The sequence below is a fragment of the Molothrus ater genome, chromosome 6, assembly GCF_012460135.2.
Source record: "Molothrus ater isolate BHLD 08-10-18 breed brown headed cowbird chromosome 6, BPBGC_Mater_1.1, whole genome shotgun sequence".
In the NCBI taxonomy this organism is placed as follows: Eukaryota; Metazoa; Chordata; class Aves; order Passeriformes; family Icteridae; genus Molothrus; species Molothrus ater.
In genome coordinates, this window is record NC_050483.2 from 9,809,490 (window position 1) to 9,837,147 (window position 27,658).

General features: G+C 47.9%; 2 protein-coding genes across 4 annotated transcripts; one reads left to right on the forward strand and one right to left on the reverse strand.

Annotated features, from left to right (window-relative positions):
• Window positions 1-1,354: 1,354 nt before the first annotated feature.
• DEAF1 (DEAF1 transcription factor) lies at window positions 1,355-21,551 on the reverse strand. Of its 3 annotated transcripts, none has more exons than XM_054515235.1 (13): window positions 20,995-21,290; window positions 20,123-20,220; window positions 19,654-19,783; window positions 18,653-18,799; window positions 17,711-17,850; window positions 17,042-17,107; window positions 15,998-16,124; window positions 14,006-14,134; window positions 13,135-13,263; window positions 11,117-11,367; window positions 5,186-5,251; window positions 3,412-3,501; window positions 1,355-2,401 (listed from the first exon to the last, which is right to left on the reverse strand). In XM_054515235.1, exons 1-13 carry the CDS (start codon window positions 21,209-21,211, stop codon window positions 2,330-2,332), a joined length of 1,662 nt encoding a protein of 553 aa, XP_054371210.1. In that variant the 5' UTR covers window positions 21,212-21,290; the 3' UTR covers window positions 1,355-2,329. The 3 variants fall into 3 exon arrangements, with proteins under 3 accessions (XP_054371210.1, XP_036240327.1, XP_036240328.1); XM_036384434.2 differs by having other exon boundaries at window positions 1,360-2,375; XM_036384435.2 differs by lacking the exon at window positions 20,995-21,290 and adding an exon at window positions 21,483-21,551 and having other exon boundaries at window positions 1,361-2,375.
• On the forward strand, window positions 21,396-27,658 carry TMEM80 (transmembrane protein 80). The gene is given in 7 exon segments (XM_036384436.1): window positions 21,396-21,686; window positions 21,689-21,798; window positions 21,801-21,834; window positions 24,091-24,107; window positions 25,322-25,415; window positions 25,517-25,609; window positions 26,545-27,658. Coding segments are annotated over 7 exon segments (801 nt in total). The 5' UTR covers window positions 21,396-21,439; the 3' UTR covers window positions 26,751-27,658.

Consider the following 27,658-nt stretch of genomic DNA (forward strand, 5'->3'; position numbering starts at 1 on the left):
GAAAATTACAGTCTTCCAGGTAATGATTTTGTACAGAATTGTTGCTTTCCAGGAGGGAATTTGCTTGGAAGCAGAACGGAAAAGGGATGTCTAGAGCATTCCTTTGACTAAAAATAGCAAGTGCTCAATTTCTCACCAGCAAACAGACTCAATTCCCACGACTGTATTGTGCATTTCTGAGCTGTCACATGATGGGTTGGAGCACAGCTGCCCCAGGTACCAGGGCACCATGGGCTTTTCAGAGGTGCTGCTTCAGAGCTGCTTTTGCTGCATCTGAATGCAGGAGGCAAGAAACCCTGTAAATGAGCTGTGTTATTGTGGGCTCAATCAAGACTGTCTTCTCAATTAACTAATTGTCTCCAAGTTCTAGACAATGGGCAATCAGCATTTAACTGTGAGCAGAAACCATTCCCAACACTCAAGTATTACTTTGGAAAGCAGGAGTGAGCATTTTGCTATGGGAGTGGAAGGAGTTGCCTGTTCTTTCTTTCCCAGGAGTATCACAGATAATTTCTGTTCCCATCCTGCCTCAGTTCCTGCTTGGATTTCGTTGTAAGCATGGTTCCTTCTGGAAGAGCTGCACACTGTGGCTACCAGCTCCTCATCCTCTATGGCACTGCACTGCTGCCCCCTTGGCCTGCTCAGCCCTGTGTTAAGAGGAATAACTTTCCCAGGAAACAGCCAGGAAGTAACACTCACCACCTGCCACGGACTGTGGGAGCCCTGTCACCTCCCTCCACGGGAGAATGAGGACCAATGCCCCTCAGGAGCTGGTGCTGCTGGCAAACCCACCAAGGGCACTTCTGAGAGACACCACTGAGAGACAGAAAACCAGCTCCTACTGCCTTGGAACACATAGAATGCAACCTGGCAGACCTTTAAGATGCAAAGTAGAGGGAATAGATTTGTCAGAAACATCTAGTCTTTTCCCTGGAGTTCACCTTTGAGTCTTTTCCATGGCATTTTTCTCTCTTTTTAAGTTTCCTGTGAATCAGGATAGAATTTTCAGTTTGACAGCGTGTGTGATGTTAGGTTGGGTCACTCTGTGGTTCAGGTGACCCTGCCTAGAGCAGGAAATGAACAGCCATCCTCATCCACCATCACCAAACTGGAGCAAACAAGAGCCAGGACAAGTGACCTCTCACAGGGACTGTGACCCCTCAACCAGAGCAAACAATAGTGACCCTTCATGGGGGTTGTGACCCCTAATGGGGGCTATGCCTGGAGCTAAGAACAAACCCAACCAACCAACCAATCAGAGGCTTGTGCACTTGTCAAAACTCCTCTGAAATCTCCAACCACAAACAAAGGTTTAACTTAATTAACAAATAAAGGATTAATTTAACAATTAAAATAGTAGATTATTAATTAAAATTAATTTGTTGAAGTGAACAAAGCCAGTAATTTCCTAATGGTCAGCACATCTCTAATTAGCAGCTCTTACAGGGCAGAGACAGGACAGCCCCATATCCACCTGTGCTCACCTTGGGCTTGATCCCATCTGATTCTGGCCAGCTGGATGCTATGAGTGACATTCCAGGCATGCTGTGGAATGAAGCTGTGCTTCCCTGTGGAGAAAATACCTCCCAGGTAGACAGGGAGTACAGACACACATGCAGCTGTTGGTGCACTCACCTGAGCAGTTACCTGTACCACAAAGTGCTGCCCGGGGAATGAAGGGGAACCACTGGGCACACTTGTGCTTTCAGCACATTTTATTTAACAACATGTTATTTTTCAACTATATTTAAGTAGAGAAGTCCAATGTGTTCCAGATTTGCCCAGCACAGAGGGAACACGGGAAACCCCAAAATGCCAAACTAAGAACTTGTACCGACTTTGTCAAGGCAATTAAATAAACCAGCCAAAGATTTGTTTTTCTTCTCTAATGAGAGGTAGGGAGGCCCCAGTAGGAGAAAGCATTGGCAGATCTCCTTGCAGCACCTGCTTCAGATCCATCTCAAGAGAGATGAGGAGACTGCTGTAATCCACATGGTGGAGGATCCAGTCAGGCAAAGGCAAAGCCTCCCAAAGCCAGTTGGGGCTGGGACGGAAGGGAGAGGGTTCCAGATGAGGTTTTCACAGTCTCTGTATTATCCAAAGCTTTGGAAGGGGATTGGGAATAGACAAGTGCTGTCACAGTATCAAAAAATCAATGAAAAATGAGTCTGCTAGTGAGAAGAGTGCTGTTGGCACAGGACAGACCGTTCCCGCCGGTCGCCGATCCAGCCGGCCCCGCGTGTCCACGAACGGCTGCGGAGGTAGCGCCCTCACACGGTGACCTTCTCCATGACATTGTCCGGGACGTGCACCTCGTCCCCTTGCACCGTCACCGTGGCTGACTGGCCACAGATGTGCTGGTGGTCCTTCCAGTCCTGCCAGGGGAGAGCAGAGAGAAAGGCTGTGAGCAGAACAGGCCCTTGGAGAAGGGCCATCCCTGTGTGAGAACACTCTCTCTCCACAAACCAGACCAATGATGGAGGACAAAGGAGCCATGCACTGGATCAATGTAAGAGGTGGAATCGGACTAAGCAGAATGCTGCCATCTCCATACAACCACAATCCAGGATATCAGTGTCAGTCAGATGGAAAAATTTACTAAAACTGAGTCAGAACCTCGACTTAAAGCCTCTCCTGAAAGGCAGCTCTCAACACTGAGTGCTCCCGAGGGACAGCACTGTGCTGGGATCTTAGCTCAGCTAGGACAGGAACAGATTCCTTCTGGAACTAACTCTGGAATTCAGGAATTCCTTCTGGAATTCAGGACAGCTTGACTCAGCCTGAACCTGGCCACCCAACAGAGCTGTAATGGCTAAACTGAAGCATCCTTCTCTCCAAGCAAGGGCCAAGGGTCACTGTAAGGAACTGGTGTGAAACATGACACACAACAGCTTCCTCCACTGTACTTCACACTGTTCCCACCTCCCAAGTTCACAGTTGTAGAATCTGTCCCACTGTACCACCTGCAGCATCACAAGTAATGGAAAGGAGAACTATGTCCTCAGTGCCATGGCAGGAGCAGCAGGGAAGGAAGGAAGCAGCATGAAGGGGCTGTAAAAGTGCTCCCCACAGTTCCCAGTGAGGTGTCCATGCTTCATTTCTAGTGTCACTTGGATTTTTTGGGTCACCTTTTGGAAGGTGTGTACAAACCTGGGGACCTTCTCTACCCTTTTAACCCTGTCCTGACTTGCAGGCCTGCCCCATCACTACAGCCTTGTTGGTGATCCCACTGGCAGGGTGGGTTTGGAGTGCTTAACCCATGCAAGGCTCTGTTCTGACTGCCTGGCTCTGCTGTCCGTTCCTCCCTCCGTACTGACAGCCATCAGGTGACAGCCCAAGCAGCCTGGCTGTCCCCAGGGTCACACAGCCCCCTCTGGGGAACTGAATCCCAAGTCACAAGCAGGCTGATACCTTCCGCTGGCAGAACGTGGAGCAGTAGTTGACTTTGTGGCATCCTGTGCACTCATTGGTGGCCTCCCGTCCGCAGTTGACGCAGGATTGCTGAGGGAAGGGATGGAGAGGGACAAATCACACAGAGACAAACCAGGGGCATCACCAAGGTGCAACAGCAGTGCTGTGATGGCTGGAATGCCAGAGCAGTGGGAAAGCTCCCATTTCCCAAAATAGCCTCAGCACACAACCCACAACAAAGAGGCCCAGTCGCCTCTGGATACACCCTCAGAGACCCACTCTCCTTGCTCTTTCAGCAGGAAATGAAATTTCATTTGGAAAATGAAATACACCTGGTTTTCTTTCTGTTGGGCAGGAAGCCCCCCAAAACTGTGTGGACACTGAGTGGTCATGAAAACCCATCCCCACCACCCCAGGGAAATCTCCCTCCAGATAGGTCCAGTATCCAGCAGTCAGGTAACTACAGGAGTCGGGTGTCTCCCACCCAGACATGTCAGGCTGTGCACAGGCTGTGGACACACAAGCTCTGAGGTTATCCCAAATTTAAAGGTTTAAAGGCAGATTTCATTGGTGGTTTTGTTGGGTTTATAGTCCTGTGTATATCTAAGAGAAGGTCTGAGGAAGGACAACAGACTAAGAATACAGATGGGACCCTTCAGATATTTTCCCCCAGTTTTAGGGAGGAAAAAGGCATCTGCTCCTATGGGATATGTTCCTTGGTCCCTTCCCAGTCATGACTACATAAGGAGTGTACCAAGAGGGAAACAGGAGTCAAATTAAGAAGGTTCTAACAGAAGCCCAGGATTTAAATCCAGAAGCAAGGTGAGATAGGATACACAGGTGAAAAATCACACCTGCTTTTTAAGTGATGTTTTTGTGTCTATCGCTTTAATCTTATTTTGATGACATCAATTAACCTGTATATTTAGGTGGAAACATCACTGAACTGCCACCTAAATAAGCACTTCACAGAGCATTCCACTTCCAGTTCATTAAACGCCTGACAAATCATTAGCACGTCAGCAGCAGTGACAAGAGGTGTTGCTGGGCTGTGAAAGTTTTGTGGGCTCATCAGTTCCTCTAGGTTTCTTCTCTCTTTGAGCAAAACCACCCCAGAAATCAGTGCTCTGATTAATAGCCTCTTTCACACCTTTCCATGTACCTGCAGTGAACAGCTGGTGACACTGAACTGTGTTTGTGCTCCTGATGTGCAGCTGTGGATTTGGGACACCAAAAATGGCCTAAAGCTGTGATTTGGGACTTGCAAAGCCTGCCCTGACGGGACACTTGACTGGGGCTGTTTGTAACTGGAAAATGTGGAAAATACACGGGGCATGGTTGTACCTGCAGATTTGAAAGAGAACTGAGCAACACAGCTCTAAGGGCTTCAGTCATGGGTCCAGAACTAACTCCCATTCCAAGTACCAGAGGAAATTGTGGAGTTATGAAAACCAGCTCACAGAACAGAAAGGAAGCAAATTCTCTTCCTGTCACAGCTCTGTGACAGCCACCCACCAGAGCTGCAGCAGCACCACTCAGAGGAGAGGGAGACTGATGAACCTGGCCAGGTGAAGGAGCACAGAAAACTGGAATGCTTGGGAAAGGGGAGACACTGCTTGGAGCACTGGCCAAGGGAGGGAAGGGCTCAGATCCTTTGTCAGAAGGCCAGACACAGACCACAGGATTCCACAGCAATGACAAAACCTCTGAGTCTTTAAATGGAATAAGGCAAAGACCAAAAGGCTCTTCACAACATGAGACATCCCCAGCCTACCTTGATGATGATTTCTGTCTTCCCATCCACATCTTCTGTTTGTTGGAATAACTGGCTCTGGTATTGCTGCAAGGAGAACACACCAGACATGTCATTTCCCAGCCAGAGCATGACGTGAGCGGTTGGAAAGGGTGCTGGGATGAAGGGTCCCTGTGCTGAGCTGTGTCTGCCCAGCCCCACGCTGCAGTTGCAACAGGACAGGGTGGCCCCTCACTGCTCACTTCTAGGAGAGGGACACTGTCACCTGATGCAGAGACAGGGCAAGGAGCCTGTGAGAAAATGGCCTGAGGTGACAAACTGCCAGTTCAGTACAGCATTGCCTCCAAGCCCAGCTCCCCACTCCATCCAACCACGCACTTGTCCTTAAACTGGGGGGTTTAACTGCAACTCCCCCACACGTGGCAACTGGGAAACAAGCACAAGAAACATGAGGAAAACACCAAGGTAACAGGGCCAAGTGGCACATTCTGGGGCCAAATTTTGGGTCAAGTCCAGTGATCCTAATTCACAAAGAGGCAAAGGAGTCTGGAAGGAAGGTACAGACCACCAAAAAGGATTAGGAGGAAAAGAAAAGCCAAACAAAATTAACACACCTTAGACTTTAGGAGCAGCACTAACCATAATCAATACTCCTCCTTGAAACAGAAGAGTGGGAGGGCTGTAGAACAAGTTGTGACTCCATCAGTCCTCTGGAGGTGATGATCTCAGCCCACTTTGACCACCTGGCAGAATCACTTCACACCAACTCAAGCCCAACCAGGTGCTGCTGTACCTGTTGCAGCTGCAACACACTCAGCAGTGAGGGACAGAAGTCCCAAACTAATGGCATCCAAACTCAATCCCAAATTAATTATGTGCTAACTCTGGCTTAAATATATTTGGAACAGTTAAAAAGTTCAAAAAAGCCGAATCCCTTCCTCCAGGCCAAGCAGGTTCATCCAGGAGTTGACTCAACACATAAGGAGATTAAAGGCTTAATTTACAAGTGTATGACCTGAGAGCACAGTATTTATTCTCCTGTGAAACCACAACCTTCAAAACCTTGATATTACCGTGACAGAAATTAAATTTAAAAACTCCAGGCAGATGGAGGTGGAGGCAGAGAAGCCTCTTGCTGTGGCCTGCCAGGGGTGTGATTTGGTTTTGTCCTATTTGACAAGGCAATTCCAGCCATGCACAAACCATGGAGAAGGAAAAGGTGTGATAAGAAAGAGGAACAAGCCAGACACATTCAGATCTCTCACAGAAACAGCTCCACAAAATCCAGAATCTCCAATTCCCAAGAGTATCACTGCTAGTTTGGAGTACACAAGCCACCGTCTGCTGACCAGAGCCATATTTCTCAACTGTCCAACCCTTTTTAGATTAATTTCATACTCTCCAGCCCTGAATTGGTTTAATCTTTCTTAAAAAGCATTCAGATGCCCCAGCTGTTTGCTGATTTAATTTACCACTTGCTTTCAAACAGGCAGGGCTCCAGAAACATCTCTGCTTTACAGAGGGCTATTCCAATTAAAACATTTGTGGGATTTCAACACTCATTTTCTTCAACTTGTACAGAAAATACAATTAATGCATTTTCTGAATCTCTTTATTATTCCCTAGCAATTCTGGTACAGAATTTAGTGAGTATGTGTAATATCCCCATCCTAAAGTTTATCTGATATAAACATTGGATTAATGCACACTCAGAAAAATTACATTGCCCAAGAACACCAACATGTCAGTCCTGCCTTTAATCTCTTCATTTTGGGCCTGATCTGCAAATGTCAAATATCTATTGCAAGAGACACTGAGCCTTTGTTACTCCACTCACCCTAAATTCCCAGATGTCCTTCCTCTACCAAAAAATGCAGTAAAGCCTACATGGAGATATTAACCAGGGGATCAGATACTCAACCACAACCTAATTACTAATGATACTCCAGAACTGTTTCTTAACAGCCACATGAAATCCAACCAGAGCAGTTGTATTTAACTAATCCCACACAAAATGCTGCAATTCAGAAAAACCTTATAAATCTCTCCATATTTCCATTTTTTTGCAATATCATGACGCATTTTGGAAGTTCATATAAACATGGGGCTGGAGGGCTCCTGGTTTACTTTTCTTTTGGGATATCATTCCCCAGGACTTCTAAGTAACACAAATGTAACCTTACTCAGCGACTCCTAACACTTTGCAAACTTGCACATGAGCTCTCTGGGAAGGAAGTGTTATTTTCATCTGAGGCACAGTGAGGCCAAGGACTTACCCAGGGACATCAAAATGACTTGTGGGAAAGATGGAAACAAAATTTGAAGGAGATCCTCAGGCTTGAAATTTGCTCAACAAACCATGACCCTTGAACAAATTTACAGAAATTAAGAAGTACAAAGAAAGCAACTGAGTGTGTGTCAGAACTGCCAAAATACTAAATTATGTGCTAAAAAACTTCTGTGCTGGTGAAGCCTTTATCTCCAGCATTTGGAACAGTTCCTTCAAAAGGGATAAGGATGTTCCCAGCCCCTAACACAGGGCTGAGATGGCACAAGGAGGGAGGCAGAGTGCAAACCCCTGACATCAGACACACTTCAGAGCTGTGTGAGTCCCACAGCCACTGACACTGCCCAGCACAGAGCACAGCTCCTGCTATTTAAAGCTAAGGCAACCTAACTGCTGCTCTATGGGAGCAGGACAGCTCATTTGTGCTATTTAATGACTAGAAAGCTCATCAAATAATAAATACAATACTGAAACACACTATAGTGAGTTTGTAGCATACAACGAGGCACCTGAGTTTGTGTATCCAGTTGGGAACCAGCTTGTTTCTATCAGATCTCTACAATACTGCTCTGTACTAAGTCACTTTTCCAGGAAGAGCTGAGTCTGCAGCTCTGTTATCATCTCATCTGTAGCCCAGCCTCACTCTGCAGCTCTGACACAGGGACACCACCAGGAAAGGCTCCCCCTGTTTGCTCACCCTTGGAAGTTCTATCAGTGGAAGAACAAACTAAGTGCTAATTAAGCACCAACCTCCTTTGTAAAAAATCCCCTACCTGAAGGCCATGAAAGCCTCTCAGCTTCTCATATACCTTAAGTGCCCAAAAAAGCCACGGGACCACACACACATACTCAGAGTGGGAAACTGAGTCACAAACCACTAGGAAATTGGGAAAGACCCTTTGACCAACACAAAAGCAGAGCCAATTTTTTGACCTTTAGTGTAATTGCTTCCCTGTATCCAGGAACACAGAGTTTTGTCCATATATGGAATTCACAAGCAGGAATTAATTCAGAGACAGGTACTTGTGGTACTGTCTGGATGGTTCCAGCAGCCAGCACAGCTTAGAATTGTCTGGATGATAAAAAATATCAGCATGAGTATTGTGGTTTCACCACAGTGCACAAGTGTGGTGGTCCCCATTACACAGTGAGAATGGTGAGACACAAGTGGTGTAACTGGGCATGCAGCAGTTCCTGGGAAAGGGGTTTTCTCTGGAAATCATGTGCTCATCCTTCCCATGTCAAGTCAGCTTTACTCCGTACAAAGGAGGGATTCTAACTCCCATTCCCAGGACAAGAAGTAGAAGAACATTAAAGAGAGCTGGTTTTGGATCAGAGGGTGTGGAGAAGGGACTGAATAACCATTCCAGAAACCACTGTGAGGATAAACAGAAGGGAAGATGCACATAGACTGGAAAGAAAAAGCAGAGTGAAGCTAAACAAAAGCAGATGTTTATCACTCAACTGTGCCAAAGCTTCCAATATTTCAGTGTCCCACACTCTGTGCAGTTTTCCAGCAGCAGCCAGCCCAGCTGGGCAGCAGCACCAGCACCTGTTCTACAGGAGGGAGGCAGGGAAGGATTCGACTCCCAGTATATCACACACCTGCACATCAAAGATGCATCATATGGGAGAGGTTAGCAGAGCCAACATGGCAAAGAATATCAAAGAGGCTGCAAGGACTGTCCTAGGGGTCCTCAGCTTCCAGCAAAGTCTTCCCACACCTCTCTTCCAGGCCTGTTGCTGCACACTCATGCCTATGGATTCAGTAGAAAGCTGATGTTAGCACAATGCTGATGGCACCAGCAGGAAAGTGGTGTTTGGGAATTCAGCAGCTGCTGTTGGTGACACCAGTTTCAACACTGCCCCCCACCTCTCTCTCCCCGGTTCACACCAGCTGTGGATCTGTGGGAGAGGGACAGCACCTTCAGGATGAAGCTATACTTGGGTGTATGCATGAACTGGTGGTCAGAAGGATCCGAGATCCCTACCATGCATCAGTTACAAAGAAGAAGAGGAGGGAGAAGAGAGCAGTTCTTGTGGATAATCCCTGTCCACAAGAGAGAGAAGATGGGAACCAGTCAGGGCTCCTGAGAGGCCAGGCAGCCTGCCAGTCCTACCACCAGGACTCGCGAGTCAGCTTTGCTTGCACAGTTCTCAGCAAAACACCTCTAAACTTTACTGCTCATCTTCCCCGAGAGGGATCAATCTGATTTTTATTTATGGTTTGACGTATGTTACACATGAGGTGAAGAATTCCTGTAAGGTATACACGTCTGTACATGTATTGGTAACCCTGCTCCTGCAAGGGCTTTGCCAGGCAGCCAATCAGGGCCGAAAAAACTTCCATGATCAGGCTGTCAGCGACCCGCCCCATTTGCCGGTAGGGCAAAGGCTCGGATTCCCATGAAGAATGTCCATACAATCGGGCTGTGGAAGGAGCCTTAGCACACAAAAGTGGCTAACTGTGACAAAACGGCGAGACCTTTTGCTTTGGGTTTCTTGGAGGCATCAGAGGCTCGCTGGGAGAGCCACCCTGGTCCTTCTTCCCCCCCACCCCTCACCTTTTCCTCCCTGTTGTCCTGCTTCCCTGCCGCTACCTGCTTTGCCCTGCTCCTGCCAACCAGCTCATTGCCGCCACGACCTTGTGCTCCGCTGCTTCCCCGACGGAGCGGGAGCGGGTGCCGCCGCAGCCGGCTGCCTCCACCGCGCTTCCCAGGCGCAGCTGCAGCCGCCTGCACCCAGCCGCGACCGCCGCCGCGGTGTTTGTGCGCTGCCCGCCCCGCCACCCCGCCACAGCGCTCAGCCCGCAGCCACCAGCCTGGCGTCACCGCCTGCGCCCCGACAAGCCCGCAGCTGCCGCATGCGGCCACCAAGAGCCCGCATCCGCCGCCGCTCACAGAAGCGGCGCAGGGCGGCTCGCTGCCGCCGCCGGGGACGCGCTGCTGCTGCTGCTGCTGCTGCTGCTGTGAGAAGATTGCGCCCGGGCACCGACAAAAGCCGCGGGGTCTCGCCGCGCCTTGCAACACGCACGCTCCGCCTGCTGAGCTGGCGCCGACCGAGCACCGGCGTGCTTGCGGTAACGCTGTCCCTGTCTTCTGTTTCTTTCTCTGTCTCTCTTTTCTCCTCTCTGCTCTCTTTTCTATGCCCCTTCAGTAGGACGCCTTCTTTATATTCAGATATAATATTGCCGCATTTGTGCTTTATTTTCATCTGAGAAATCTGTCAAAAAGAATCCTCCCCAACTCCCTCTTTTACCTTGGGACAGAACACTTCCCCATAAACTCTGTGTTAAGCTGTTCCACATATCCTATTGAAAACCCAGCTCACCTGACAGCAGCCACTGCACTGCTGAACACTCACCAGATTCCTCAGATCGGGACTTAGTGCCCACATCCCATAACTTTATGCACAGCTGATGGGAGAGCCTCAGGATCTGTGACACCAAACAGTCTGTACAACCAGCCTGCTGCCCACAGCTCTGGAATCCCAGAGAACTTTATTCCTTTCCCCAGGATACAAATAACTTCCGAAGATTTCTCTCGCTAGCATTGCTTTCAAGGCTTGGAGAAACAATTTCCAGTATCACTGTTCCAGCCAGAAACTACTCTGCTCACCACTCAGCCCCAAAGGTGCCCGTGGCTGAGCCGCTGTGGCACAGTTACCTCTTTCCTCTCCACATCAGCCTGGATCTTGGCCTGTGTGACAGCAGCCTCACGGAAGGAGGAGCTGGCCTGCTTGGCCTGCTCAATCAGAGTCTTCAGCTGCTGTGCTGTGCTGAGCAGGGAATTGACCATCTCCTCCAGGTAGAGCCAGCTGCGCTGCTCCGTCACCTCCAGCCCGTTCACCACCGACGGCGACATGGCTTTGGTGGGCGTCGGGGGGGGCACTGCCAGGGCAGGCAGAGACGTCAACACTGCACGTGAGGAACAAAAGAGAATATACAGACAGTTAGGGTGTTTCATTTCCATGAAGCGGTGGTGGTGGCAGGGTGTTGGTTTTTGTCGTTTTTCTGTGGTGGTTTCTTTTTTAAAATGTGGTTTGCAGAATTTCCAGCCAGGAAAGTGTTTGTTAAACAGATTGCTCCTTCTGCAACATCAAGTGCACATCTGTGCAGAACAAGCCCACGGGACAAGAATGCCTCCTCTTGACGTGGATGACCCTAGGAAGAGTTTAACACCTCGCAGCACTGCTGTGGAGAAGCACCATGATGCAGTGAAAGCAGCATTCCCAGGAACTCCTCCACCACTGCCAACATTTCCCGCAGCCATGGCTAGGTAAGGTCAGAGTAAGTCACTCAGTGACCCAATACTTTACAGAAACACCCTGATGATCCTACCCAGATGTCAATTCTCAGGGTGCAAACCACAAAACTCAAGTACTGATCCACATCACACTCTCTGTGCTTCCTGAAATCTGACCTTTACATAACCCTGGCCAGACACTGAACTTAACCCCAGACAGTCACCATTACCTCCAAGTGAGTGTATTCCAAACATGGACTTCCCAAAACCATGGGCTGGGAAGTTCTTTAATAACCCAGCAGTTAGTGTGTCACTGAACCAGTTACTTTCACATTAGGTTTGTGTGTACACTGGGAGATCAGGGTATTTAATTTAATAAAATTAAATCCAGACCCAGGAACTCCATCACACACAGTATAAGCTCAGCTTAGGTAACATTCCAGGAAGAAATGTTATCTGGCTTTCCTTTTCCAAAATGTAATTCTAGCAATAAATACTCACCATCTGCCATAAAATTCAGTCCAAGACATTCACATCTACCAACACTGACCTCGACACTCCTCACTGAATTCTTTACTGGTACAAAGAAGGTACCACCAGCCTCAGGGTTGTGCAGACTTCTTACCTCAAAACACCCTTAATTAAAACAGTGATTTTAATGAACTTGCACATGAGTGGCATGGAACTATTTGCACATAGATATGAGTACGAGATAAACCAGTCTTTTTTATCAATCTCTGTTTGCACAAGAGCCTTTCCCACTCTCCATTTCCAGCACAGTATTTATCCCTGCCTGGCATTTGATAATGTATCAAGCAGGAATTACTTCCAATTCCTCATTTTGGCACAAGTACATCAGGCAAGAGAAAGTATTCACTGGTGAAAAAACAATCAATGTTTAATTAGTAACATCAAGATCTGACTAAGTCTTAAACACAAGAAGATCTGACTCTGGAGACCAGGAACATCCTGTGCCACTCTAAAGAAATAAATAAGGGTCGTACAGAGGGGATTGAAAACTGACACTAAACCTGGTCAAAAGTACCCCCATCACGCATCACTGGAGTAAAGGGATGTCTAGAAAAGCTTCTGTGGCATGATTTGAATTGGGTTTGTTCTCCTCAGATCGAACACTAAATAAATGTTCAGCCACAGTGCCCAAAGAGACAAAAGTCTGGAAGTAAAAACTTTAGGAACGGCAGGGAATGCAAGACAACTCATGATGCAGAATCACAGCAGCCGCCTCTGGCACAATCAATAAATCAAATCACTCTCAATAAAGAGTGAAAAATCTCCCATGAAGGGGACACCTGTTTGTCCAAATCTTAGTATCTGTAAAACTCACAAGCAAAATAGAGCAAAGTTTAATTTTCTGTCCCAATCTTTACCTTTGTTGAGAAAGATGGGAGGAAATTGAAGCACAGGGAGAGCAAACGTACCGATTTTGGGATGAGACGTTGGCAGTGCAGCCTCAGGGAAAGGTGAGATCTGGCAGTTGTCCTGGTAACTGGGATAGTGAGGCTCTGGATGAGACACCCGGCAAGGCTGCTGGACGTTGGTGTCCTGAACTGCAGGAGAACAAGGGCCTTGGAATCACTAACACACCTGGCACGTGTTCCTTACACTGCATTCACCCCTATGTTTTTATGTTTTAGACAAGTTCCTACACTCTGTGGTAATTCCCAAGGGTTGAAAATGTGAAACAGCAGCAGGGTCTCACACAGTCAGCAAGCAAGGAATCCTGGTCCTGGCTCGACCATGTTCTACTTTCACCTTTAGAGCCACAGGTTCCTTAGTTCCATCCCACATATTGAAATATCCACGATCATCACAGGGCTCCAAACTCTCATTCTTGGAGCAAGATCATTCCCTCAGGAGAGCTCACAACCCAAAGCATGACTCAAACTGAGAGAACTAAAATGTATATAATGCATTTATATTTTGTTTGACTTATCCTGGCATTTTTCACTCCATTTCAACCCTCACCTAGTTTGGGTTTTTTTGGTAGTATTTTAGGTTAAATGAGGAGTAAAAAAAAATAAAAATTACAGAGATGAACATAAATCCTAGGAACTCAGCAGAGGTGAACATTAGCAGCTGCCACACCTGGGCAAAGCTTCTCCTTTGGTGCAACCGCTAAGATTTCAAACTGCTGAAATGATCTCACAGGAAAGACAGTGCCTTAGGCAGTGTCTCCTTTGAGAAATAAATCCTTTGTGTTGCATTCAAAATGTTCCTTCCTACAGCAGTGGGCATCCAAACCTCTATTCCTCCTCCCCACGGCTGTCTAGGAGACAGCTGAGCTCTTACCAGTGGCTCCAGTGAAAACATCCCCCTGTGCTGGGCTCTCTGAGATGATGGCTGTGGCCTCCACGGTGGAGGCGCGGTCGAAGGTCAGCGCCCCGGAGGTTGTGATCTGTCCAGAGGGAGTCACGGTGACTGGAAACATTAAAGCACTTTCATAATTAACACTCAGTGCAGAGGACATGCCTGTCCAGCTGTTTGCTGTTATCCCTGTGCTGCACCATCCAAGCTCAGGATACTCACAGATCACCAGCCTGGGACAACCCAGTTTGGATCACACCTGTGACCAGTGCAGTTGGAAAGGGGAATAAAAACCCCAAGGGGTTTGTGAAGGCTCTGCTGTCCTTCCAAGGCTCTGGGGGCACGAGGCCAAAACGTTAATTTACAACCTAGTATCTCCCAAATCACCACATTTTCAGTTATTTTATGAACCATAACTTAACACTTCCCATAAAGATTCAGTGAGGCCACACACCCCATCAATTTCTGGCTGCTTTATGACAATTTTAGCAAGAGTGTTTGTTGTTACTTAAATCAACACAACAACTTGTGGATTACAGCTAATTCCATGACAGCTGGGCAATTTTAGCTGTTTATCTACACAAAGTGATAGAATGTGCTCAACCAATGAAAGGAACAAGGCACAAAATCCTTCTGTATAATTATACCTGAGTGGCTTCTGAATGTTTAAAACCCATTTTAAAGAGGATTATTTAACTGGTACCGTTAATTGGTGATGGTCTGATTCTGTGGTACACAATAATTAAATTTTAAAATACCGTAGCTACAAATTCCTGGCTGAAGTATTTGGCCACCAAAACAAGAGGTTCTCTCTTCCAGTGCCAGCATGAGAGAACGAGCAGCCTCACAGCACCTCACATAACAAACCAATACAGATTCAACCTATCTGGGGACTAAAAAGACCGAAGCCATAAAAAAAACCTCTGCAGAATCCTTGTGTGTTTCTCCTCCTACTGTTGCTGATGATCTAATCTTACTTTTTCGGGTTTTTTTTAGATTTCTGTTGCTTCCTCCTTGACTCACTTTGTACTGTTACCTGCAGATGATGCCAGCGTGCCGAGAGCAGGAGGACATATGGATGTGACTGGGGATGTGTGAGCTGGATCAGCTTGCAAATTAATTCCTGTTCTCACACAGATAATTTGCCAATCAAACCAGTAACTGACAAAGCTGAATGTTGGAGAGGGATGTGCAGATCAAAGCATCACCTTCTGCCTCCTTCATTAACGACTTTCAGGCTGGGGATTTCATTCCAGCTGCTTCCAGGCTATTTTGCAAGGAATAGCACAAATCTTACTCCAGCTTCTAAGGGACACAAAGAAGCTCAGAGGATGGAATAGGGATTTCTGGCAGAGCAGAGAAGGGCCAGCCTCTCCCAAAACTAATTCCAACAGGAAATTTCTCAGTTGTTATTTGTGAAAAATCAACCTGAAATTCACTAAGGATCCAGGCCAGGATCCCATAATTGTCACCCCACTGAGAGCAGGTACAGGGGGCAATATAATCATAAACTATAACCACAGAATCCTGAAATGCTTGGGCTTGGAAGGGACCTTAAGGTCATCTCCTTCCACCACCCTACCATGGGCAGGGGCACCTTCTACTCCAAGTCCCATCCAACCTGGCCTTGAACAATTCCAGGCACAGGACATAGCCCAAACCTCTCTCAGCACAAAATATGAAACCTACTGTTCATGGCACAAGGATGCCACAATGCTTAAACCTGAGTCTCCTGGAGGTCTAGAGCTGCACTTTTTCCTATTCAACTTGTGTTCAGATGTGGCAACACTGTGCTACTTCCTATAAAATAGGAAGTGACACTGAGACAATAAAATCATCCAACGAAAAGAATGTGACCAAAAAAAGGAGATTTTTCTCAGCTGGACAGTTCCAAGGGGCCACTAACAGACATAAAACACCTGGCAGGGCAACTCTCCAAAGGAAGGAAGCAATTTTTACCAGGAGAAAAGAACCTACACGTAGTTGCAGCAGTGGCTGGAAGCAGAGTGATGTTTTTGGAACAATTCTTCTTCACTGGAGTTGCCGGTATTTCATTTTCTTTTTTCCGCCTTTTATATGGCACAAAGAGTCGTATAGGGCCACTCTGGGTAGAAAAACACCAGAAAGACAATGAAAAGAAAAAAGGAAAAGGCATTAGCTAAGGCACCTCTTTGGAGACTTTGGTTTTACTCTCATCTTTCCAGGAACAGCAGCACAGATCCCCATGGATGATGTCTGGTTTGCAACAATAGACCAAAGCACTTAAAAGTTTTCCAAACAAAAAGAACTTTGAATAAAAAAGAAAAGTTAAACTCAGCTCCCTCCAGCTGAAGAGTCACAAATTCAACATCTTCCCACTATTATTTAAGGAGTAGAACTGGGAAGATAATCAGCTGCTGGCCAAGGTGGTGGAAGAAAAGAGAAAAAGAGGGAGGAGTTCCAGGCTAGAAAACAAGCACATCAGTCAGTTCATAGCAGAAAAGAAAGGCAAAGCACCAGGTCAAGCTAAAGTCTTCTGCTTCTGCTTCAGGATTTAAATCTCATTTTTGAAACAAACTAGCAAAAAAATCAAACCCCTAATCAACTAACAAAAAAACCCAAGTAGTTTTAAAATGAAAATACTGACCTATCATAAGATTATAATGTTACTTCTTCACAAAAATATTTTTCCAACTCAAAACATTGTGAAATTTGAGTCAAAAATCATGAATAGCACTGACATTACCAAAAGGTATTTTGCATAGATATATTAATTAGAAAATGAAAAAAAAAAAAAAAGAAAAAAAGCACTAAGTAGGATCTGCTTTTACTGAGGGTCTGCAATAATGCCAGCAGTTCCTCATCTCCTTTCTCCACACGGCAGGGACAAAGCACTTGTCCCTGAACACTCATGTGTCAGGGCACTCAATTCCCAGGACACTCATGACCTGCTCACCCAAGAGCTGTGGCAGCTTGACTGGTTAATTTGTCCAACAGAAATAATTAGTTCCTAAAGTAATGGATGTAAAGCCTCCCACTCACCAGGGTCATGTCGTCACAGCAAGCCGCACAAGTACACGAGGCAGCATGGGGATTTAAAATCCCATCCTGGAATCAGAGATCACCAGTTCAGCATGAGAGTCACAAAAATCACCCAGAGCACACCTTGATCCTGCTAAAAAATGTGGATGGCTCCCAGAGTGGTACCCATTCCCTCCTGGATGCTGTACAGTAACAGAGAGGCCAGTTCCCCACACCAGTGCAATGGGGTGAGAGGGTCAGAGGAGAGAAAAGGAAAACCAAACCTTTTCCACACCCAAAGGCCAGGATATATGAATTTGAGACTTGATTTCTGCTCAAACAGAAATCAACTGTCAGCCTAGTGGCAATGCCAAGCTCTCCAGGAGACTCAAATCATGAATGGTGAAAATGAAGAAGGCGTGGCAGGCAGACATTGAAGGAGATCAGGCTACTGAATTACAGTATCACAGGTGAGAGCTCAACTCCTGTGGCATAGCTCAAGGCTGGGCTTCACCCTGCAGAAACTCTTCCCAGTATAAACGAGATTCCCAGCGTGCTATTTGAGACATATCAAAACCAATTCCCCTACTTCACCGCCCCTCAACCAAACCAAGCACTGCTCCTGGTGCCATCAGCACCTGGCTCCAGCTGCCCCTTCCTGCAGAAAGGAGGGAGCAAACTTAACCTTACGTGGATAAGGCACTGCAGGGGCCGCCCGGCGTAGCGGATGCTCCTCTTCCAGTCCTTGCTGCTGGCTCGCCCCGCCATGGCTTCGAACTCTGTGGGGCTGTACCAGTTGTCCCCTTGCTTAATGCACCTGCCCCGGCCTCCTGAAGTAAAGCAACAAAATACACTGTTAGTCCAGGTTAAGGATAATTCTGCCACTTCTCTAAAGAAGAAAATATGAAAATTGCTGGACAAAAGAGCAGTTAATCTGTAAGAACCGCTAAACATGGCCACTGCTCTTGGGTAACTACGTCCATTTATTATCATGGCTGGGACAATGATGGGCATGTTAAGAGCTCTAACTCTATGTCTCAAAAGGCTGTAAAAATTACTCCTCCACAAAAAAGAAAAGGCTGTATTGGACAAACACCACAAATTTAACTCTTTCCTCAATGTGCACTTAAATTTCTGATCTTTTTTGAGTTTGTGGTGGGTTTAGAAGAAAACTTTCTGTCCACAAAGCAAGCACTGCACTGGGCAGCCAGGCTGGCTGGCAATTTCTGCTGCAGCTTCCCCAGCTTCCCCACAGGGATAAAAGACAAGAGAAGAGCTCAGAAGCCCCGTGAAGAGAAAAAACTATTTGCATTCCAGCAGGGATTCTTCAGAGTTTTGCAAAAACACAAGTCTACTTATGAGACAAAAAAATCATTAAAGGAGTCAGCCTATTACTGAGGAGACTCACTGCATGGCAGCCTGGATATTTGCAGGTTTAAGAAAAAGTTAAAAACCCTCTGAAGAAAAAGCAAAACAAAAGGGAACAGTAAAATCAAAAGACTCTGGGCTGTCTTGGAAACTCTCTTGGTTTTTTTTTCCTGTCACGATCAGCCCTTAAGAAAAACCTGATTAAAAGAAGAGTAGAGAAGGAAGAAAAGGAGCTGTGCCACCCCTCAGCCCGGTGGCAGTTACCTGAGCCCAGCCTGTTCTTGTACAGAATTCCGCTGATATTCCGGCACCGCACTGGGAGCTCGTTCTCGTACACAGACGGGTCCCAGTTGTACTTGGTTCCACTTTTCCCCTGGACGGCTGTCAGAGGGGTAGGAGGAGACTGTGGTCCTTGGAGGAAAGAGCAAAGAAAGGTGTCAAGAACCAAAAGGCAGAGTGGTGCTCCATCCCATGCCTGGCTGGATGATATGCCAAGGGGTTGACTGGAGCAGCTGGAACGCCCCCACAATGAAGCAGCACAAAAAGCTCAGCCTGAACGAACTGAGAAAGGCTGATAATTAAGCAAAGAGGACCTGAGGAAACAGGCTCTAACAGCGAATAAACACTGAGACTGTGACCTGATCCTTACACCACGTGTAAGCTATGGTGTAAGGAGCTGGCTGGAGATTCCCCTTCCCAGAGCCCATCCAGTGGGAAGCTTTGGAGCACTGAAGGTTTGCTGTGCCATCTCGTGGGCAGCAAGGAAAGTGACAGGCAGCCCTGAACAAAACCTCAGCGACAGAGACACTAAAGTATCAGCCTGAATGGACATGAAAATGTGTGCCAGGAGCCTTGGAAAGAACACGTGCTGAACTGGGAGACTCAGATTTTTATTAACCATGTTAAAATTATCTGTTTGCCCTTGGGGGTGGGATGGGTGTAGAAAGCCCGGTAACAGGGCAAGATTTTTCAAGCAGCTCCTTTGCCAGGGTTAGGGCAAAGAATGAAGAAATTAAACACATTTCTTACAGGAAAAAAATTCAAAAACAAAAAAAGCATTCTTTCATTCCCAAGAAATACACAAAATACTGTGTGAGGACTTGATATCTTAAAAGTATTTTCCAATCTGAACAACTTTATAGTTTTTAAAAGAGAGAAAAGCACCCTTATAAAATTATGCACCTATTTTTAGATTCTAGAAAGATGAGTGGAGTAGAAGCCATCCCTCTGGGAGAGTGACCCACCAGAAGCAGACTGTCTAATACCTGGTGTGAGAGGTGCTGAAGGCCCCTTGATCCCGGTGGTTTCGACGATGCTGCCATCTGTGTGCACCACTATCAGAGTGGCTTTCTCAGGGTTCAAGCTGTCCCCAATTTGGAGGGCTGTTCTCCCAGACTGCAGAAGAAATAAAGAGTTTAAACTGATTAAAACACTTCAACATGAATAGATTTCACAGCACCCCAAAACTCCAATCAGTATGGCAGTTATTAGGTTAATTTTTGAGTCTCTGATGCAAATACAAAGATTTCATGTTCCAGGTTACCAGCTCTGTTACCAGACAAATATGTGGGGGTGGAAAGGTAAAAAAAGTTAGGAATAAAACCCCTGTATGTCCCCCAGCTAATGGCTTTGTAGTTTAATGCCTGGATATTACAATGAAAACAAGCCTTAGTACAGCTCTTCATTTACACTGAGAAACTTTGTCAAGGCCCTCAAATGAAAGGACAGACTTACCAACACGTGTCCTGAAATTGAAGCTGCATTGGCCACAGATGTGGTGAAAACATTGTCTGCAGAGGCCCCCACGTTGGCTACTGTCACTGTGGTGACTTCTGGAATGTAAAACAGGGTTAATTTAATTTTCTGCTTCATGCAGAGAGCCTGATGAACATCTGAAAAATTCCTTCTTCTTTCCTTTCTAAATTAATTTTATTTTTCATTGCACCTGTAAGTTGTTATAAACACAATCATTCTTATTTCTATTAATCTTTGGGTTCAACAGGCTTTAACCTTCATGAAAGCAGGGCAGTCACTATCAGTGTGTGATGAACTAAGGGAAAAATAAGTATGGCATCTGTACTAGGGATACTCCAAGCTGTGGTGCTTTTATTTAAATAGGGGTGACAGGCAGACATCAGGAGAAATTGAACAGATTCTGCCTCTGTCATGTATTAATTCCCATGGTGCCATGACCTGTGCAGGTCGCCCAGTTAAGAGCTGACAGCCGCACAGCCCAGCGTTTCTGTGGTGTTCAGCGCTTGGCCTGGCTCAAATCTCTGGGTTCCCACGTGGGTGAGGGTGAAAGAACAACAGCCGCTGGGCCGGGCGAAGGGCTCTGGCCTCTGTGGCACCGCAGCTCGGCTGCACGACGCTGCTCTGTGACTGGGGGCGCTGGGCTGTGGGGACACGGGGCCGTGGCCCAGGCGCACCGGGCGCCTCCCGCTCTTTACTGTGTGTGAAGGGGCGGAGTGTGGGATTCGGCGAGGGGGTGGGAGCGCTCCCTGAGGGAGCTCGCTGTCCCAGCCCGAGCCCCGGGGGCTGTGTGGGGGCCGGAGCCCGGGTTGGGGGAGCCCCGGGCGGGCTGAGGGAGCGCTGCCCGCCCTGACCTGCGAAGGCAGCGGCGGCGGCGGCCTCGTCGGCGCTTGGCATTGGCGGTGCTCCCATCTCGATGTGCTCGGCGTCTGCCGCCATCACCGTTACCGCCTCCTCCTGCTCCTCGGGCTCCGCCTCCCCCTCCGCTGCCTGCGGTGGCTCCCGCTGCTGCCCCGGTCCCGCGGGCAAATCGAGCTGTCCGGCGGCCGAGTCGCCGTCGCGCTGCTCCATGCGCGGGACCGGGGGTGGCCGAGCCCGCTCCGCCTCCCCCCCCGGGCGCGCCTGAGGGGGGTACTGCGGGCAGGGGGGACCGGCGAGCCGAGCGCAGCCGAGCCTGCCCGACCGCTGACGAGCGTGTTCGGGGCCTTTCGACCGAGTTCCGATGAGGCCCGAAGCGGCCCGAGCCGCTCGGGCCCCGTGCGAAGGCGGCCGGCGTGCGCGCTCCCTGCCGGCTGGCCAATGGGGCGCGGCCGAGTCCGCGCGGCGCGGCCCGAAGCGGTACCTGACGGATCGGGTGAGACCCGAGCCCGCCCGAACGCGGCCGAGTCCCCGAGCGGTGCGGCCCGGCGAGGCGAAGAGTTCCGAGCGCGCTCGAGCAGTGTCCGATCTCAGCCGAAGGCGGTAGCGAGGAGCGCCGATGTGTGCCGAGTCCTCTCCGATCGTGCCCGAGCTCCGCTCGCCGGCCCGAACGGAGACGCCCGAACGAGCAGCGCCCGAAAGCGACCGAACCGGGCCGAACGCTCCGATCGCGCCCGAAGGCGGGTGGGCGGGGCGAGTGGCCGCGCGGGGGCTGCCGGGACGGCGGAGGACCGGCGGGCGGGTCGGGGGCGTCAAGATGGCGGTGCCGAGCCGAGGTGAGCGGTGTCGCGATAGCAACACGACAGCGACACGACAGCCCTTTCCGGGGCACCGGGGGGGCCGTCTCCCACCGAGCTAGAGGTGATCTCTCGCGGGGGGACACGACTAGAGCGAGGCGGGGCCGAGGTCGAGTCCTGTCCTGTTGGCATATCGCGACAATCCCGACACGCTGGGGAGATCTCGGTGGCGCCGCGAGCCGGGGCTTGGCGCATGTGCGGGCTGGGGAGCATCTTGACCTCGGGAAAGACGCTTTCCTGAGGCCGAGAGACGCCTCGTGAAAATCCAGATCTTTGCTTCAGTTTAGGAACTGCTGGGATTCAGAGGGGGGAAATTTCATCCTTAGTGTGGTCAAAATCATTAATTTTCAAGTCTTTCACCGAGGTCAGAGTTTACTCCCAAAAATGTAAATTTTTGGCTGGAGATGATAAAGACGGCTGAGAGAATTTGTGCTGAATTAATAATAAAAAAGTCCTAATCCCAAGACTGTGCAATGAGGTGCTCTGGGCGATGCTAACCACATCTGCTGCCTTTAATAAAGTTTTATGTTAAAAATTAAACCTTTCTGTTAGAAAATGGGCCATGTTCCACCTCAAATCCCCATTCTCAGTGTCACTCACTCTAAAATCAGCACCAGGCTGGATAGATAACCAAGATTTTGTTGGGTAAAGCACTGAAATGATATATTCAGGCAGTTTAATAATCCCTCTTGGCTCTGGCGTGCTCTGGGGTTTCAGGGTTTATCCCTGTGAAATGTCCCGCTCGCTCTGAGGGAGGCAGCACATCCTCAGGAACTGTGGCTGCCATCCCGGCCTGGAACAGCTGCAGGAGGCTCACTGCCCTCTCCTGGGAAAGGAGTAAGGAAAGAAGAGTTCACGTATGAAGATGGGGAACTGCCCTGAGGGAATTCACTCGGAGTTCCCTGTGGGAATTCCATGCCTTTGACTATCATACAATTCAGCACCAGTGGTGTAGCTGTAGTTCTGGATATTGAGTGAACATGGAATCATGGAATCCTGGAATGGTGTGGGTTGGAAGAGACCTTGAAGCTCATCCATCCCCTGCCATGGGCAGGGACAACTTCCACTATCCCAGGCTGCTCCAACCCCCATCCAGCCTGGCCCTGGACACTGCCAGGGATGGGGCAGCCACAGCTTCCCTGGGCACCCTGTGCCAGGCCCTCAGCACCCTCACAGGGAAGGAATTCTTCCCAGTATCAAAGCAATTCCCCTTGTCCTGTCACTCCCAAGTGACAGGATGAGTGCTGGGAGCCCCCAGTCCCTGTACAGAGAGCTGAGAGGAGAGGATCAGGTCCAGGAGACATTTCAGATCATGGACACATAAATCACCTAAAATCATGTGCCCGTTCCCACTGTGTTCCCAAACTGGACACCTTAATTAGCTGCCTGGAGTTAGGGGGAATTAATTTGGACCTAAATGCATAAAACTCTTAGGTGAAGAGGACAGTGAGATCAGGAATCCGGGGATGAGGATGGCGGTGTGACAGTGATGAGCTGTCTCTGAAGAAACAGATGAAATGGCCTTTCACAGGTTTTACTCTCCCAATTGAACAGAAATCCCAACTGTGCAATTCCTCATGTGTCTGAGAGAGGCCAAGAATATTAATGAGGAACTCAAGAGGTGCTTTAGTAGGTTGGTGCCATCCTGTTGCATGGGAATTTTATGTGATTTTTGCAGAAAATAATAAGGATAAAAGTGAAATGTGTTGGTTGGATCATTGGGAATACTTGCTTTGATTTCTGTGGGCTGTCAGAACACACTGAGGTTGGATGTGGAATGACTTTGTGAAGGGAACTGGTTTGGAGAGATGACATTTGGAGGGATGATATTTAGAGGAACCTGGGAGCCCTGTGTTCTCCACAAACTTTCTCACAATTTACAAGCAAATGGATCCCATATTCACCTCCTTCCTGCATAGTTAGAGGGGATGAAGTGTCATCTGCTAGGAAAGGACAGGATGAACAAGTTCTGGATAATGCCTGTGCACTTTCCTTCAGGCTTTGAAAGAGCCTAAAGTTCCTCAATGAAAGTGGCTTTTCCCAGTAGGGATTTTCCCCAAATTATTTGAGACTTCATCTACTTGAAAAGGTTATTTTTGGAACCTGAAGTCCAAGAAATAAATGTTCCTGGGAGATGAAAAAAGAGATTCCTCCCAGAATTTAGATACCATTGTTAGAATGTTTCTGGATTTAGACATATTCTCTTCTCTTTGTTTTCTTCTTCTCCATGGAAAGGAAGAACATCAGAGATTGTATCCTTTCTGTACCACTGCTCCCTCCTTGCAAGACTCCTGGAGAAGACTGCCTCAAGTGGATTCCTGTCTTCTGTCCAGTAACTCTGCACACTGCTGGGTCTGTGCTCCTGAATTTTCTGTCAGTGTCATCCACAGGAAGCACAACTGGGACAACATTGCTTCCAATGGAAGATGTTTGGTGCAGGTTTAGCTGGGATTTGCTTCTGATGGGCTCCTGCTCCTGCAGAAACCTCTTCAGCCCCCCTGCAGTCATGATTTAACCAATTTTCTTAGGAAAGGAGGTTAAAAATTGCATTTATGGACTGGTGGACACACCCCCTTCATCACAGCTCACAGACAGCTGACACAGCTGACAAGGGGTAGTAAAAGCAGCCCTCAGTAGTAACTTCCTCCTCTCTTACAGTAAGTTACCCCACCTTTACTCCTGCCAAGATCCAAGTAACCTCCAAGGAGGAGACACCCTTGGCTCTTGAGATTTCCATGCTTAGAACCTATCTAGTAATTTTTTTTTTTTGCTCCACCTTCCTTCAACTGGAAAAACCCCAAAACCTGGTTCTGTGTTAATAAAATGAGCTGCTCTGGGAACTGGAATCCATCCACGGCGCGTGGGTGGGTTTAGAAGCGGGATGGGCAGTTCCTGTAAAAGATGCCTGGGATGAAATCCCTGCTTGGAGATATTTGTAGGATTTGAAAAAGGCTGGGGGAGAGAGGGGAGTGAATTAAGGCTGTTTCTTAGGAATTTGCATCTCAAAGCTGAGCTCAGACAGGTATGGAGCAAAGCATTTCCATGCTGTGAGTAGGAGCAAGGCCTGGCTGCTGCACAGAGCCACCTCTTCTCCAAACACAAGTTTGATGGCGTTTGCCAACTCTCTGTCAACTTCCTTAAGGCTGACTAAGAAGTGTAGAAGTAGTCTGGGGTAATGTACACATGCATCCCCCCTGCTTTCTCAGGCTAACGGATGCCCCACTGCAGTCCAAATAAAATTCCTTAAAAAGGGAACTAAAGCCAAGCCTGAAACAGCAGGCTTTTATCCCAGGCCATGGTGCTCACAGCCTCAAGTTCCTTCCTGAGCCCTCCCCACAGCCAGGCATAGCTGGACCATTCAGTATAAAGAGGGAGTGCAGTGTATTTTGGGGTTACTGGGAAATGGTGTTTTTATGGAACAGATCCCACCTCATTGCTATGAGAAATCCTTAACAACAGTTCTCAGCTGTCATCGCTTCCCTTACACATCCTGCTTTATGTAAATGGGGTTTATTACATCTTCTACTTCTTGGCAACTCTTGCAATGATTATTTACAAAAGTAAGTTGCAGGTATTGTCCCCAGAGCAGGCTGTGCTGATGCACAGCTGGGTTTTGTCCCGCTGTGTCTTCCTGCTTTATTTACTCTGGTTTATTCTCCAGGTCAGGTTTTCAGTTATCCAGATGATTTTTTGGCTCCTGATCTTGCCGTGCTTTTCCTTATGGCCATTTTGGAAGTGCCTCGATTGTACTTGGGTAGGTGATGTTATCAGTGCAACTGGAACGTAATCTGTAAACATGAATCATTTGGAAATGGAGTCTGTCAGTTGAGCAGATATTTGGAGACCCCTACACCTTTCCTTTCTCTCCTGAGGATGCCCCTGCCAGCACCAACACCTTCCTTTCACTAAGACAGAAGGGCAGGAAGGGCCTCCCGACCTTGTCCAAAGCCTGCTAAAACTTCTTCAAGTCCAATTTTTAAAAAACCCAAATCACAATTTAAATCTGCTTAATATTCCAAAGGCATTTATGCAGGGTGGGGCCCTTGAATCAATCTGAGTGGCTTTAGGGTTGGATTTATTCCACTGCTTTAAATCTCTCTGGGTATTTATGGAGCCTGATCCATTAATAAAGAGGTGGGTTTCAACTCTAATGTAGTTAAACACCAAAATCTACTGAGCTGAGCTTGGAAGTAAGCTGCAAAGAAGAGAGAAGGACAGCTTCTCCACAATGCCAGTCATCTGAAACAGGTATAGATTAGAAGGGAATAAGACTTGAAAATGAGGATTGGACTCCAGGGGTGCACCGAGGTCACCGTGTTGAGTGCAGGGCTGGAGGGCTCAGGAAGAGTTTGATGGTTGAAGCTGAGTGCTCAGAAGGATGCAGCTTCAGAACTGATTCTCTGTGGTAAGAAGAGGTGCCCTGGCTGTGATTATCAACTGATGAACTTATTTAGATTAACTTTGGTTAGTTTTCCTGTTTTGAAATGGATTGTCCATTGGTGTTGGGCTTGTTGTTTGATTGCTGGCAGAGCTTTGATTCAGGCTGGTATTTCAGTGTATTCTGAGCTTTTTTAGGACTCAGTAAGAGCAAAGTCAGAACCGGGGCCTTTTTTGAGCAGGAATATTCTCGAGTTACAGCTTGAGCTGTTGTCAGAACAAATTGGACTTTTGGTTTCTGTTTCCTCGCAGGTTTCAAGGGTAACCTGACAGAAGCAGAGGCGCCGCTGGGGCTGAGCCTGGGGCTCACGGTGGGCAGCGTGCTGCTGTGTGTGTACCTGCTGCTGTGGCAGAGCTACGTGCTGTGGGCAGATGTGCTCCTCAACGCTGTGCTGCTCGCCGCCTACGGGCTCGAGTCGGGCCTCAAGGTCACGGCCATCGCTGCCTTTGTCAGCTGAGCCCGGCCCTTCCCACACACCTGCCACACATTCCTTCTCTGAAAGAGTGGGGCTTCATTTCCACTGCTGAATTCCTTTGTGTAGAAAAACCCTGGAAAGCTTCTCTCTGGTTAAATGAGAAGTTTTGGGGACATAGATGTCCCGCCCAGGAGCTGTGTGATGCTGTCCACCATTGGCTTATTTATGAGCAAAGGCAAGGGGTGAATCACAAAACACTTAACACTCTGGCATTCACCAGGGGTCAGTACTAAATATCCATTCCCAGCACAGGACAGGAGGCAGTGCTGCTGGCATGGTGGCAGTTTTCATGGCACGGGAGCAACACGCAGCCCAAGTGACACAGAAATTAATCAGGCCAGGGCTCACTTGTGCCTTGCCACGCACACGTCCGTGTTTGAGGGCACAGCTGCTCTGCTGCTCTCATTTGTGTTTCCAGACCTCAGTGGTAATTTCCCTGACTTTAGTAGGGCAGAACCTGATGTATCCCAGCGGGGGAGAGTGGAACTGGGTTTTGTGCATACCTGGAGAGCCAAGCCACAAGGTTTGGCAGCCAGTTCTTACTACGTGAGGGGATGTTTGGTTAGACAGAATGGACTTAAAATGAACAAAACCATTCACCATTCATTCTCCCTTCTGTCCTGTTTAAAAGTCCAACAGAATGTTGGCAGTTTTATTTCTATTTGGTGTTAAATGTGCTTATTTCTACTATTTTGCAAAAATTACTATATTCAAGTCTGTCTTAACTTCTGACTGGTGCAACTGCAGAGTTTTTTTCCTGTCTCAAAAATATGTGTTAATGGAAAGCTTTGGGAGTTCCTGGGTTTTTGAAGAGGCCTCTTTTATATTCAGAATTTCCTATTTTTGTATTTATTTATTCATTCAAATAAATAATGGTTTAGGTCTAAGAA